We start from the raw sequence: 15,270 nt of genomic DNA on the forward strand, positions 1-15,270 counted from the left end.
TGCAAATATTATAGGAAATCGATTAAAGTGCTTTAAACTAAATACACCAACTGCTTCAATCATCCTTTCATCCAATTCTAAGTGTTAACAGAGGACGGAACTTCCTGAGGACCCACAGAGGGGCAGGCTCCCACAGGCAGCAGGGACAGGCCAGACGAGGTAGGAAGGTCTCCTTAGGTCAGGGTCACAGCTCCACCTTCTCAACAGCGGAGAGCACAGAGGAGGGAGCGAGGAGGCTGAGGAAGCGCTCACTTGAGAATGTCCTCAAGCTTTGTGGCCAGGAGACGAGAATTTACATTAATGTTTTCCCAAGGAATGAAGTGCCTTCCATGATGGTACACAAAGTTGTCCCAGCAGTATCTAAAATCTGAGATGAAGAGGGGAGGGGGCAGTCAGGGCCGGGCCTGGCGAGGCCTTTATCTCCTGTCCTTCCCCGCTCAGGGTCTGGTCTCCCTGCTAGGTGTCATCAGTCCTGCCTCAGTTTCCCAGGCTCTCCTCCCATGCACTCTCCCTGGGAGCATTCTAGGTGCCCCACCCCGTACTAGGCACCCCCGCCACAGCCCTGCCCCCAGCGCCCTTTGCTCTCACCCCGGTAGAACATGATGGCCAGCTGGGCCCCACTGTTGCACAGGCTCCGAAGGCCCTGCTCGTGGTCTCGGCAATAGTAGAGGCGGGCGGCGAGGATGCTCAGCTTGATGTTCCTGTGCCACTTCAGGAACTCGGCCACCTCCCTGGCACAGTAGGAGCAGGGGCTCCAGGATATGAACCAGGTGACATGGTAATACTCGTCAGGGGACAGCCTCTCGTGGAACCAATCGAGGAAGCAGAGTTCTGCGTGGCTGCCAGTGTCACCACAGACCTGGGCGTGAGGGAGAATCAAAGGGGACCCTCTTGGCTGCCAGAGCAGATGGGGTGGCAGGGGCTGGATGGAGCGGGGAGGGCGAGGACCCAGGAGTCCCAGGGGCGTGTTATTCATTGATTTAGCCCTTCTTTCCGTCTCTCCCCTCCCTTCTTTGTCTATGTAGTCATCCCTTCCCACGTTCTCGGACTCATTCATTAATTCCAACAGCCACTCTCCCCTTCATTCATTCTACAAGCATCCCGAGCACCCGCTCCAGGCCAGGCCCCGTAGGGTCCCGGCTTGTGTCTGCTGGAGAGGGCCACAGAGCTGCCCTGTCCCACAGCAGAGCCACTAGCCACACGTGTCTCCTGAGCACTTGAAAGGTGGCTCCTCTGAACTGAGATGTGTGGCAAAGACACATCTCATTTTAACGACTTAGTATGAAAAAGAATGTAAAGTATCTGACGAAGAATTTTCATATTAAGTATATGTTGAAATAATATCTTAGATATGTTGCCGAATACATTCTCAATATTAATTTGATCAGTTTCTCTTAACTTTTTGAACACTGGGTGCAAGAAAAAGTTGAAGGATCTATGTGACCTCGATGATGTTTCTATGGGATCACACTGCTAGAGCGCCCTCCCATCCCATCACTCCTCCCTCCCCCAAACAGGTCCTGAACAGCCTGCGGTTTCTCCAGGATGGAGAAGAGAGGGCAGGCGTGTGGTAGGAGGTGTCGCAGGAGCGGTCAGTGGTTGGCGCGGGGGCCACACAGTTGTGGTGGGCTCGATCTGGTAACTGCTGGTTCTGCGGTGGTCAGCCAGGGAGACCTGGGCCCCGGGTTTGGAGTGGGCTGGGAGGCAGGCAGGACCAGGGTGTGGGTTCTCCCTGTGGGATCACAGGTCCTGGACAGAGAGGAGTCAGGGGTGTGGCTGGGGGAGGACCCGCCCAGCAGGGCAGTTAGCAGGGCCAGAGAAAGTGTTCATCAGGCCAAACTTTGTAAAGACACTCTTGCCTCCAAGATCGCTGAGGCCAAGCCAGATGACAAGCCTTGTCATCAGCAGACTCTGCCCAGAGGCCTTGTGGAATAAGCCAGAGGCCATGGCGTAGCAGGTTCCAGGAGGGCCAAGCAGGGACATCACGGGCCGAGGATTTAGGAAGTTGTTGTGGAAAGAAGGATACCCCACTGAGAACCCCCCATCTGGCATTTTACTTCCCTCTATTTTTTCTGCATCCTCAAAGGGCCTAACTCCTGCCTGTGAGGGGAGTGTCGTCCAGGCCATACCTCATTCACAAAGACCCCCTGTTCAAAGAGGCCAGGTGAGCCGCTCAACCTTCCTTCCACTTGGTAGCAGAGGTAGGAGCAGTTCCGACCATAGACAAATTCCATGTTAAGGAAGTGTAAGGAGAAGGTCTCGGCATCCAACTTCTCCATTGGGTTTCTGGGGGCAAAAGAGAGGAAAGTGAAGACTGAGAGAGTGCCGCCTGGGGCACCCCCTGGCTGGTTCCTCCTGGACACAGCCCCTGGGCCCTCCTGGGCCCTGAGCATTCCTGGCTGCCTTTCCTGGCAGGAAGACTGGGGGAGGGGAAGGGGAGAGGGGCATGGGGACAGCAGGCACGGGTGACCTCTCCCACAGGCCCGGCTCTGCTCCTTCCAACAGCACACACCACCCCCACTTTTCCTGCCTACCCTTTCCCAACCCACCAGAAAAACAGAAAGGATGAATAAAACCCCTCCACCCCCAAATTATAGCTTTCAACCCCTCAGTTTCATTCATCTCTGTCTTTTCCCCTATGCGTTTTTTTAAAATATCAGGTTAACACCTAAATTCAGAGGCTCAGGCTACTCTTCTCCGTGCTTTATGCATCTGAACTCACCCACTCCTCCCCAAATTGTGTGGGAGCCATCCTCCATGATAGAGGAGGAAGCCAGGGCACAGAGAGGTGAGCAGCCTGCCCAAGTCACAGGCCAGTAAGTGATGGCGCTGGGCCCTGTTTAGGCGAGGACGTTTCACGCTGTCCCATTATGTGACCTTACAGCAGTGCACAGTCTTGATGTGGCTTTCTTTTCTACGTGATTTAAAAATAAGAATGCTTCTCCCGATCGCGACATCTTTTCTCTAATTTCCATTAGTGCCGTGGTTATAAACGTGAAGCATGGGTGCCTAGCTTGTGGGTATGTTTTTTTCTCTTTTGAGGAAGATTAGCCCTGAGCTAACATCGGCCACCAATCCTCCTCTTTTTGCTGAGGAAGACTGACCCTGAGGTAACATCCGTGCCCATCTTCCTCTACTTTGTATGTGGTTTGCCTACCACAGCATGGCTTGCTGAGCGTTGCCATGTCTGCAACCGGGATCTGAACTGGCGAACCCAGGGCCGCTGAGAAGCGGAACCTGCGAACTTAAGCGCTGCGCCACCGGGCTGGCCCCTGTGGGTATGTTTAAGAACGGTCTGCATTCACTTTTCTGGTGATAGTTGAGCTATCCTTGGAAGAGATCATTTATCTTCTCGCCTCAGAGAGCTAGTCTCACCTGATGTTTATAATGGTGTAAATATTATAGGAAATCGATCAAAGTGCTTTAAACTAAATACACCAACTGCTTCAATCATCCTTTGACCAAATTCTAAGTGTTAACAGAGCATGGAACTTCCTGAGGACCCACAAAGGGGGCAGGGTCGCACAGGCAGCGGGACAGCCCCGCCCGACAGACTTTCAGACCCAGAGGTGGGCCAGGAGGACCAATGGTGGGAGTGGAGGTGTGGGAAGGATCAGTTCAGAGGCAATAGTGAGGGCATCCTCAGCAGTGGGCAAAGACCCCAGATGGCAGTGGGTCCTGCAGCCAAGGAGCCCAGAGAGGGAGAGAAGCGAGGCTGGGAGTGGGGAGGAGGAGGAGGCCGAGGACAGAGGGAGAGCAGGGCCCACCACAAAGGAAGGGGCTGCAGAAAGAGGGCACAGCAGGACAGAGGGGGCGGTGGTACCTGATCCTGGGCATTGGCTTAGCCTCCCGGGAAGGCTGGTCCAGCCCTGCCCTTTGACGCAGCGCTGAGGCTCCCTCTCCTCTTCCAGCTTTGGGAAAGCCCCTGATCTGAGAGAGTCCTCCCACAGCTGTCTGAGGGGTGGCCCACACCCTTCCTGCTACGATAACGATAATGGAGTGGAGTTTGGTGGTTAGGAGTTAGGAGTTGGGGGCGGGGTTTGTAGGAGGCCCTAGGGTGCCTTTGCTCCTCTGGGCTCAGATCCACCTTCTTTCGTCCTCCCGGACTGTTGACTTACCTGTTCCTGGGAGCCTGGACGTAGCCCCCACCTCAGTACGCTTGTACCAGCACTGCCCTTGACCTGGGGAGGTGGGGGGCCCTCTGCTCCCCGAGACCTTGGCTTAGGGAAAGCCCCTTATCTGAGAGTGACCTCCCTGGCTTCTGGCTGAGGCCCCACCTCTTGCCTGGTTAGGCACCAGGGGTGCGAGGGCCTGGGGGGGGGGGGGCGGAGGGGTGGAGGTAGCCTTCCTCAACCTCAGACCCACCTTCTCTGCCTCTCTGGGGCCCTCCGTCTTGGCAGCACTCGCCGGTCTGTGGGGCAGGACCCAACACTGTTGCAAAGGGAAAGAGAAAGTAATGATGCCAGAGAGGGGGATGGGCCAGGCCCTGGCTGAAGAGAGCAGGACAGAGGCCCCGCTCCTCAGGGGAGGGGCAGGCTGGAGGCCTCTCCACTGATGACTGAGATGATCAAGAGGTGTGTCACCCACATCTGTGCCCCTCGGTGCCTCCCTCCTTGGAGGAGACACGGACAGGGGCAGCATCAAAGTAGATGAGCTGCAGCAGCCAGAGATCCCCCTGGAGTCTGCCCTAGACTCCCGGGCAGCCATGTGGACGGGGCGGAGTAGGGGTGGGGGGTAGTGAAGAGACGAGTGTCTGCTGTCACCAACAATTCACACTGAGATGGCCAATCAGGGGAAGAGCCAGCGGGTCCGTGTGGGACCCACGACGTTCTCCACCACGATTTTATGGAAGTATTCCAAAGCGAACCCCTTCCCTCTTGCTCTTCCTTCTTCTGCCTCTGCCTCTGCCTGCCCAGAATCCCACTGCGTCCGGCTGACCTCTTGCTCCCTTTTGGCTGTGCTGTGGTCCAGGCCACCCTTTCTGGAACCTCCACTGAGACCTTCCCCATTGCCTTTGCACGGTAGTCGGCTCTGTGGCCAAACAACCAGGCGTGCACTCCTGTTTGACCTTGAGTGCCTGAGCTGCTGTGTCTCGCACCTGATTCTCGGCCGCTGTTCATTTTCTATTCTGCTTTTTGTAAAAGCTCTGATCATCTCAATCCTCACATACCTTATCCTACTTTTCTTCTAAAAACTTATTTAAACAGAAACTTAACTGTCAATTGTTTTTTTCGCCATCACCATCCCTAGGCTGAATCCCCCCAGAGCTTCTCTGGCAGCAATGTGGGAAGGAGATAAGGGAGGAGCAGAGTGTGGCGGGCTGATGACGGAGTGAGCCGCAAGGTGGAGGATGCCAGGGCCGGCTAGGTGTGGAGTGGAAGCAGGTGTCTGTGATGAGAAGAACAGCTTTGTTTTTCTGAGTTGCTGCACAGGCATTTTGCAGTAGGACAATCCTGCCCGCATTTGGACAAGGACTGGACGTTCAGATAACGACTTGAGTTTGGGATGCCCGCCACAGTTCCTGCTGTGCTTTCGCTTTTCCCCGGGAAGCTTCTAAAACAGACGCTTAGATTTAAGGCCATGAAGAGTTAGTGAGGTCTGCTCACTCACGACCTGGAACAGAGGACTCCAGCTCCTTGCACCTCCTGGCTTCTCGATATGTGAGTAATAATAAACCTTGTGACTCTCCTTCCTTTGTGTGGGTGCACTGAAGCTGTGCCTTGAGTCAAAGCCACCCCTGGATTTCACTTCCCCAGAGCGGGAGCTCAGACACTGAGGGAGCCACCTGCTGGCCCCGTGGGGGTGGCTTGTGCCCCGTTATTTACCAATTTTAAATCACATATAGGCATACTTCATTGTATTGTGCTCTGCAGATACTGCCTTTTTTACAAATTGAAGGTTTTTGGCAATCTGGAATTGAGCAAGTCTGTGGGCTCCATTTTTCCAATAGCATTTGCTCACTTTGCATGTCTGTTTCACGTTTTGGTAATTGTCGCAATATTTCAAACGTTTTCATAATTATTATGTTTGTTACGGTGATGTGTGATCAGTCGTCTTTGATGTTACTTTTGTAGTCGTTTTGGGGTGCCACCAAGTGCACCCATATAAGATGGCGAAGTTACTTGATAATGTTCTGTGTGTCCTGCCTGCTCCCCTGCCTCTCTCCCTCTCCTCGGGCCTCCCTATTCCCTGAGACGGAGCAAGAGTGAAATTAGCCAATTAATAACCCGTAATGGCCCCTAAGTGGTCAGGTGGAGGGAAGGGTTGCATGTCTCTCACTTCAAATCGAAAGCTAGAAATGATCAAGTCATGTAGAAAGCCGAGGCAGGCCAAAAGCCAGGCCTGTTGCACCAGTTAGGTGAGTTGTGAATGCCAAGGACAAGTTCTTGAAGGAAATGAAAAGTGCTACTCCAATGGACACACGGATGATAAGAAAGCGAAACAGCCTGATTGCTGATATGGAGAAAGTTTTAGCATCTGGATAGAAGATCAAACCAGCCACAACTTTCCCTTAAGCCAAAGCCTAATCCCGAGCCAGGCCCTGACCCTCTGCAATTCTGTGAAGGCTGAGAGAGGGGAGGAAGCTGCAGGAGAAAAGTCTGAAGCCAGCAGAGGCTGGTTCAGGAGGTTTAAGGAAAGAAGCCGTCTCCGTAACATAGAAGTGGGAGGAGAGGCAGCCAGTGCTGCTGGAGAAGCTGCAGCTGGTTTCCCAGAAGATCTAGCTAAGATAATTCATGAAGGGGCTACACTTAACAACAGATTTCCAATGTAAGATGAAACATCCTTATCTAAGAAGAAGATGCCATCTAGGACTTACATAGCTAGAGAGGAGAAGCCAACACCTGGCTTCAAAGATTCAAAGGACAGGCTGACTCTTGTTAGAGGCTGACGCAGCTGGTTGCTTTAAGCTGAAGCTGATGCTCATTTACCATCCCGAAAGTCCTGGGGCCCTTAAGAATGATGCTAAATGTACTCTGCCTGTGCTCTATCACTGGAACAACAAAGCCTGGACGAGAGCACATGTGTTTGCAGCACAGTTTACTGCATATTTTAAGCCTACTGTTGAGAACAGCTGCTCAGAAACAAAAGACTCCTTTAAAAATATTACTGCTCGTTGACAACGCACCTGCTCACCCAAAACCCCCGATGGAGATGTTCAACGAGATTAATGATGTCATGCCTGCTAACACGCAGCCATTCTGTAGCCCATGGATCAAGGAGTAATTTCGACTGGCAGGTCTTCTGACTTAAGAAGAAACACATTTCATGAGGCTACAGCTGCCATAGCTGTTGATCCCTCTGATAGATTGGGAAAAGTAAACTGAAAACCTCTGCAAAGTATTTGCCATTCCAGATGCCATCAAGAACATTTGTGATCTTCGGGAAGAGGTCCAAATATGAGCATGAAACGGAGTTTGTGTCACCAAGCAACGTGAGTTCGCTTCTTGGTGAGTCAAAATCAAAGCCTTCACCAGGAGCAGTTGTCCCACAAAGTAAATTTTATTTGCAGCAAATAAGGAGACCACAGTTTCCCACACCGTGGCTCCCCGAGTAAGGGAAAGCAGGTACTTTTGATGTGAGGTGGGGAATGAATATTCAACGCGGAAGTTTTGTCATTAGGTGTAGGGGTGGGCATAAGCTCGAGCAGGCTCCTTAGGTATTCGTGCTTCCTGTGTGCCTAAAAGCGTGCTGTTGCTCCCTACGTGGTGGGGGTGTTACCGTGTCGATGAAGCAAAGGTCACTCTAGGGTCCTGCCTGGTTCTTCCTCACCTGGGTCAGTCTTGCAGTTTGGTCTGCACCAGTTCAAGGTAGCTGGTGCCCCTGTTTTCTTCGTGGGACATAATTGAAACAAAAGGGCCATTAGAGAAAGGAACCCCTGCGATTCTCAGCAAGACGAGAGGAATGGGTCGGAATCCACAGCCTGTGACCTTCGGAAGAACTTGATTCCAGCCCTCGTGGATAACTCTGAGGGTTTCGAGACTCCAGTGGAGGCAGTAAATGCAGATGGAGGGGAAACAGCAAGAGGACTAGAATGAGAAGTGGAGCCTGAAGACGAGACTGAATTGCCGCCATCCCGTGATAAACTCTAACGGCTGAGGAGTTGCTGCTCACGGATGAGCAAGGGAAGCAGTTTTGTGAGGTGGAGTGCACTCCTGGTGAAGACGCTGTGAAGACGGCTGAAATGACAAGAAAGGATTTAGAACATTCCATGAACTTTGTTGGTAAAGCGGCAGCAGAGTCGGAGAGGATCGACTCCAGTTTTGAAAGAAGTTCTTCTGTGGGTAAAATGCTGTCAAACAGCATCGCATGCTGCAGAGCAATCGTTCATGAAGGGAAGAGTCAATCGATGCGGCAAACTTCACTGTTGTCTCGTTGCAAGGAGTTGCCACAGCCACCCAGCCTTCAGCAGCCACCACCCTGATCAGCAGGCATCAGCGTCGAGGCAGGAGCCCCCACCAGCAAAAAGATTGCAACTCGGTGAAGGCTCAGAGGATGGTTAACGTTTTTGAGCAATAAAGTATTTTTAAATTAAGGTATATACATTGGGGTTTTTAAAGACATACTGCTATTGCCACTTAATAGACTCCAGTATGGTATAAATATATCTTTTTTTTGCTGAGGAAGATTCGCCCTGAGCTAACATCTGTGCCAACCCTCCTCTATTTTTCTTTGTGTGGGTCACTGCCACAGCATGGCTGGTGAGTGGAGTATGTCTGTGCACAGGATCCAAATGCACAGACCTGGGCCACCGAAGCGGAGCATCCAGAACTTTAACCAATCAGCCACTGGGCCGGGCCCTAAATATAGCTTTTATATATATATATATAACTTTTATATGCACTGGGAAGCCAAAAAATTCACGTGACTCGCTTTATTGTGATATTAGGTTTTTTGTGGTGGTCTGGAAGCAAGCTTGCAATATCTCTGAGGTAGGCCGGTCTCCTTAGGTCAGGGTACCAGCTCCAGATACTCAGCAGCGGAAAGGACGGAGCCAGGACGTTGAGGAAGCGATCACTTGAGAATGTCCTCAAGCTTTGTGGCCAGGAGATCAGAATTTACATTAATCTTTTTCCAAGGAATGAAGGGCCTTCCACTGTTGTGCACAAAGTTGTCCCAGCAGTATCTGAAATCTGAGATGAAGAGGGGAGGGGGCAGTCAGGGCCGGGCCTGGCGAGGCCTTTCTCTCCTGTCCCTCCCCGCTCAGGGTCTGGTCTCCCTGCTAGGTGCCATCAGTCCTGCCTCAGTTTCCCAGGCTCTCCTCCCATGCACTCTCCCTGGGAGCATTCTAGGTGCCCCACCCCGTGCTAGGCGCCCCCCTCACAGCCCTGCCCCCAGCGCCCTTTGCTCTCACCCCAGAAGAACATGATGGCCAGCTGGGCCCCTCTGCTGCACAGGCTTCGAAGGCCCTGCACATGGTCTCGGTAATAGTAGAGGCGGGCGGCAAAGATGCTCAGCTTGACGTTCCGGTGCTGCTTCAGGAAGTCGGCCACCTCCCTGGCACAGTAGGAGCAGGGGCTCCAGGATATGAACCAGGTGACATGGTAATACTCGTCAGGGGACAGCCTCTCGTGGAACCAATCGAGGAAGCAGAGTTCTGCGTGGCGGCGAGTGTCGCCACAGACCTGGGCGAGAGGGAGAAGCAAAGGGGACCCTCTTGGCAGCCAGAGCAGGTGGGGTGGCATGGGCTGGGTGGAGCGGGGAGGGCGAGGGCTCAGGAGTCCCAGTGGCGTGTGATTCATTGATTTAGCCCTTCGTTCCCTCTCTCCCCTCCCTTCTTTGTTTATGTAGTCATCCCTTCCCACGTTCTCGGACTCATTCATTAATTCCAACAGCCACTCTCCCCTTCATTCATTCTACAAGCATCCTGAGCACCTGCTCCAGGCCAGGCCCCGTAGCATCCCGGCTTGTGTCTGCTGCAGAGGGCCTTAGAGCTGCCCTGTCCCACAGCAGAGCCACTAGCCACACGTGTCTCCTGAGCACTTGAAAGGTGGCTCCTCTGAACTGAGATGTGTGGCGAAGACACATCTCATTTTAACGACTTAGTATGAAAAAGAATGTAAAGTATCTGACGAAGAATTTTCATATTAATTGTATGTTGAAATAATATCTTAGATATGTTGCCTAATACATCCTCAATATTAATTTGATCAGTTTCTCTTAACTTTTTGAACACTGGGTGCAAGAAAAAGTTGAAGGATCTATGTGACCTCGATGATGTTTCTATGGGATCATACTGCTAGAGTGCATTCCCATCCCATCACACCTCCCTCCCCCAAACAGGTCCTGAAAAGCCTGCGGTTTCTCCTGGATGGAGAAGAGAGGGCAGGCGTGTGGTAGGAGGTGTCGTAGGAGTGGTCACTGGTTGGCGTAGGGGCCGCGTGGTGGTGGTGGGCTCGATCTGGTAACTGCTGGTTCTGCGGTGGTCAGCCAGGGAGACCTGGGCCCCGGGTTTGGATGTGGCTGGGAGGCAGCAGGACCAGGATGTGGGTTCTCCCTGTGGGATCACAGGTCCTGGACAGAGAGGAGTCAGGGGTGTGGCCGGGGGAGGACCCGCCCAGCAGGGAAGTTAGCAGGGCCAGAGAAAGCGTCCATCAGGCCGAACTTTGTAAAGACACTCTTGCCTCCAAGATCGCTGAGACCAAGCCGGATGACAAGCCTTGTCATCAGCAGACTCTGCCCAGAGGCCTTGTGGAATAAGCCAGAGGCCATGGCGTAGCAGGTTCCAGGAGGGCCAAGCAGGGACATCACGGGCCGAGGATATACTAAGATATTGTGGAAAGAAGGATACCCCACTGAGGACCCTCCATGTGGCATTTTACTTCCCAGAATTTTTTCTGCATCCTCAATGGGCTTAACTCCTGCCTGTGAGGGGAGTGTCGTCCAGGCCATACCTCATTCACAAAGACCCCCTGTTCAGAGAGGCCAGGTGAGCCGCTCAACCTTCCTTCCACTTGGTAGCAGAGGTAGGAGCAGTTCCGACCATTGGCAAATTCCAGGTTGCAGAAGTGGAAGGAGAAGGTCTCAGGATCCAACTTCGCCATTGTGTTTCTAGGGGCAAAAGAGAGGAAAGTGAAAACGGAGAGAGTGCCGCCTGGGGCACCCCCTGGCTGGTGCCTCCTGGACACAGCCCCCTGGGCCCTCCTGGGCCCTGAGCATTCCTGGCTGCCTTTCCTGGCAGGAAGACTGGGGGAGGGGAAGGGGAGAGGGGCACGGGGACAGCAGGCACGGGTGACCTCTCCCACAGGCCCGGCTCTGCTCCTTCCCACAGCACACTCCACCCCCACTTTTCCTGCCCACCTTTCCCAACCCACCAGAAAAACAGAAAGGTTGAATAAAACCCGTCCACCCCCAAATTATAGCTTTTAACCCCTCAGTTTCATTCATCGCTGTCTTTTCCCCTATCTGTTTTTTTTTAAAATATCAGGTTAACACCTAAATTCAGAGGCTCAGGCTACTCTTCTCCGTGCTTTATGCATCCGAACTCACCCACTCCTCCCCAAATGCTGTGGGAACCATCCTCACTGATAGAGGAGGAAGCCGGGGCACAGAGAGGAGAGCAGCCTGCCCAAGTCACAGGCCAGTAAGTGATGGCACTGGGCCCTGTCCAGGCGAGGACGTTTCACGCTGTCCCATTATGTGACCTTACAGCAGTGCACAGTCTTGATGTGGCTTTCTTTTCTACTTGATTTTAAAATAAGAATGCTTCTCCCAATCCTGGCATCTTTTGTCCAATTTCCATTAGTGGCATGGTCATAAACGTGAAGCATGGGTGCCTAGCTTGTGGGTATGTTCTTTTCTCTTTTGAGGAAGATTAGCCCTGAGCTAACATCTGCCGCCAATCCTCCTCTTTTTGCTGAGGAAGACTGGCCCTGAGCTAACATCCATACCCATCTTCCTCTACTTTCTATGTGGGACGCCTACCACAGCATGGCTTGCTGAGTGGTGCCATGTCTGCAACTGTGTTCTGAACTGGCGAACCCTGGGCTGCTGAGAAGCGGAACGTGCGAACTTCACCGCTGTGCCACCGGGATGGCCCTGTGGTTATGTTTAAGAACGGTCTGCATTCACTTTCCTGGTCATAGTTGAGGTATCCTTGGAAGAGATCATTTATCTTCTCGCCTCAGAGACCTAGTCCCGCCTGATGTTTATAATGGTGTAAATATTATAGGAAATCGATCAAAGTGCTTTAAACTAAATACACCAACTGCTTCAATCATCCTTTGACCAAATTCTAAGTGTTAACAGAGCACGGAACTTCCTGAGGACCCACAGAGCGGGCAGGGTCACACAGGCAGCGGGGACAGCCCCGCCCGACAGACTTTCAGACCCAGAGGTGGGCCAGGAGGACCAATGGTGGGAGTGGAGGTGTGGGAAGGATCAGTTCAGAGGCAATAGTGAGGGCATCCTCAGCAGTGGGCAAAGACCCCAGATGGCAGTGGGTCCTGCAGAGAAGGAGCCTAGAGACGGAGAGAAGCGAGGCTGGGATCGGGGAGGAGGAGGAGGCCGAGGACAGAGGGACAGCAGGGCCCACCACAAAGGAAGGGGCTGCAGAAAGAGGGCACAGCAGGACAGAGGGGGCGGTGGTACCTGATCCTGGGCATTGGCTTAGCCTCCCGGGAAGGCTGGTACAGCCCTGCTCTTTGTCCCCAGCGCTGAGGCTCCATCTCTTCTCCCAGCTTTGGGAAAGCCCCTGATCTGAGAGAGTCCTCCCACAGCTGTCTGAGGGGTGGCCCACACCCTTCCTGCTACGGTAACGGAGTGGAGGTTGGTGGTTAGGAGTTGGGAGTTGGGGGGGGTTGGTAGGAGGCCCTAGGGTGCCTTTGCTCCTCTGGGCTCAGATCCACCTTCTTTAGTCCTCCCGGGCTGTTGACTTACCTGTTCCTGGGAGCCTGGACATAGCCCCCACCTCAGTACGCTTGAACCAGCACTGCCCTTTGCCTGGGGAGGTGGAGGGCCCTCTGCTCCCCGAGACCTTGGCTTTGGGAAAGCCTCTTATCTGAGAGTGACCTCCCTGGCTTCTGGCTGAGGCCCCACCTATGCCTGGTTAGGCACCAGGGGTGCGAGGGCCCGTGCGGGGGCGGAGGGGTGGAGGTAGCCTTCCTCAGCCTCAGACCCACCTTCTCTGCCTCTCTGGGGCCCTCCCTCTTGGCAGAGCTCGCAGTCTGTGGGGCAGGACCCAACACTGTTGCAAAGGGAAAGAGAAAGTAATGATGCCAGAGAGGGGGATAGGCCAGGCCCTGGCTGAAGAGAGCAGGACAGAGGCCCCGCTCCTCAGGGGAGGGGCAGGCTGGAGGCCTCTCCACTGATGACTGAGATGATCAAGAGGTGTGTCACCCACATCTGTGCCCCTCGGTGCCTCCCTCCTTGGAGGAGACTCGGACAGGGGGAGCATTAAAGTAGATGAGCTGCAGCAGCCAGAGAGCCCCCTGGAGTCTGCCCTAGACTGCCGGGCAGCCATGTGGACGGGGCGGAGTGGGGGTGGGGGGTAGTGAAGAGACGAGTGTCTGCTGTACCAAACAATTCACACTGAGACGGCCAATCAGGGGAAGAGCCAGCGGGTCCGTGTGGGACCCACGACGTTCTCCACCACGATTTTATGGATGTATTCCAAAGCGAACCCCTTCCCTCTTGCTCTTCCTTCTTCTGCCTCTGCCTCTGCCTGCCCAGAATCCCACTGCGTCCGGCTGATCTCTTGCTCCCTTTTGGCTGTGCCGTGGTCCAGGCCACCCTGTCTGGAACCTCCACTGAGATCTTCCCCGGTGCCTTTGCACGGTAGTCGGCTCTGTGGCCAAACAACCAGGCGTGCACTCCTGTTTGACCTTGAGTGCCTGAGCTGCTGTGTCTCTCACCTGATTCTCGGCCACCGTCCGTTTTCTATTCTGCTTTTTGGAAAAGCTCTGATCATCTCAATCCTCACATACCTTATCCTACTTCTCTTCTAAAAACTTATTTAAACGGAAACTTAACTGTCAATTGTTTTTTTCACCATCACCATCCCTAGGCTGAATCCCCCCAGAGCTTCTCTGGCAGCAATGTGGGAAGGAGATAAGGGAGGGGCAGAGTGTGGCGGGCTGATGACGGAGTGAGCGGCAAGGTGGAGGATGCCAGGGCCGGCTAGGTGTGGAGTGGAAGCAGGTGTCTGTGATGAGAAGAACAGCTTTGTTTTTCTGAGTTGCTGCACAGGCATTTTGCAGTAGGACAACCCTGCCCGCATTTGGACAAGGACTGGACGTTCAGATAACGACTTGAGTTTGGGATGCCCGCCACAGTTCCTGCTGTGCTTTCGCTTTTCCCCGGGAAGCTTCTAAAACAGCTGCTTAGATTTAAGGCCATGAAGAGTTAGTGAGGTCTGCTCACTCACGACCTGGAACAGAGGACTCCAGCTCCTTGCACCTCCTGGCTTCTGGGACCTGCGAGTAATAATAAACCTTGTGACTCTCCTTCCTTTGTGTGGGTGCACTGAGGCTGCGCCTTGAGTCAAAGCCACCCCTGGATTTCACTTCCCCAGAGGGGGAGGTCAGACACTGAGGGAGCCACCTGCTGACCCCGTGGGGGTGGCTTGTGCCTCCTTATTTACCAATTTTAAATGACATACAGGCATACTTCATTGTATTGTGCTCTGCAGATACTGCCTTTCTTACAAATTGACGGTTTTTGGCAATCTGGAAGTGAGCAAGTCTGTGGGATCCATTTTTCCAACAGCATTTGCTCACGTTGCGTCTCTGTTTCACGTTTTGGTAATTGTCGCAATATTTCAAACGTTTTCATAATTATTATGTTTGTTACAGTGATGTGTGATCAGTTGTCTTTGATGTTACTTTTGTAGTCGTTTTGGGGTGCCACCAAGTGCACCCATATAAGATGGCGAAGTTACTTGATAATGTTCTGTGTGTCCTGCCTGCTCCCCTGCCTCTCTCCCTCTCCTCGGGCCTCCCTATTCCCTGAGACGGAGCAAGAGTGAAATTAGCCAATTAATAACCCATAATGGCCCCTAAGTGGTCAGGTGGAGGGAAGGGTTGCATGTCTCTCACTTCAAATCGAAAGCTAGAAATGATCAAGTCATGTAGAAAGCCGAGGCAGGCCAAAAGCGAGGCCTGTGGCACCAGTTAGCTGAGTTGTGAGTGCCAAGGAAAAGTTATTGAAGGAAATTAAAAGTGCTACTCCAATGGACACACGGATGATAAGAAAGCGAAACAGCCTGATTGCTGATATGGAGAAAGTTTTAGCATCTGGATAGAAGATCAAACCAGCCACAACTTTCCCTTAAGC

At 53.1% G+C, this 15,270-nt stretch overlaps 2 protein-coding genes across 4 annotated transcripts in view; both read right to left on the bottom strand.

Annotated features, from left to right (window-relative positions):
• The window catches only part of LOC123289590 (DNA dC->dU-editing enzyme APOBEC-3F-like), a 46,089-nt gene that overhangs the window by 12,017 nt on the left and 18,802 nt on the right, over window positions 1-15,270 (bottom strand). The gene's annotated exons all lie outside the window — the stretch shown is intronic.
• Window positions 249-13,523, bottom strand: LOC123289584 (DNA dC->dU-editing enzyme APOBEC-3F-like). The gene is made up of 7 exons (XM_070506867.1): window positions 13,119-13,523; window positions 10,893-11,049; window positions 9,353-9,623; window positions 9,017-9,131; window positions 2,130-2,286; window positions 589-859; window positions 249-367 (listed from the first exon to the last, which is right to left on the bottom strand). Exons 1-7 carry the CDS (start codon window positions 13,457-13,459, stop codon window positions 249-251), a joined length of 1,431 nt encoding a protein of 476 aa, XP_070362968.1. The 5' UTR covers window positions 13,460-13,523.

This window comes from Equus asinus, chromosome 4 (assembly GCF_041296235.1).
Source record: "Equus asinus isolate D_3611 breed Donkey chromosome 4, EquAss-T2T_v2, whole genome shotgun sequence".
NCBI lineage: Eukaryota > Metazoa > Chordata > Mammalia > Perissodactyla > Equidae > Equus > Equus asinus.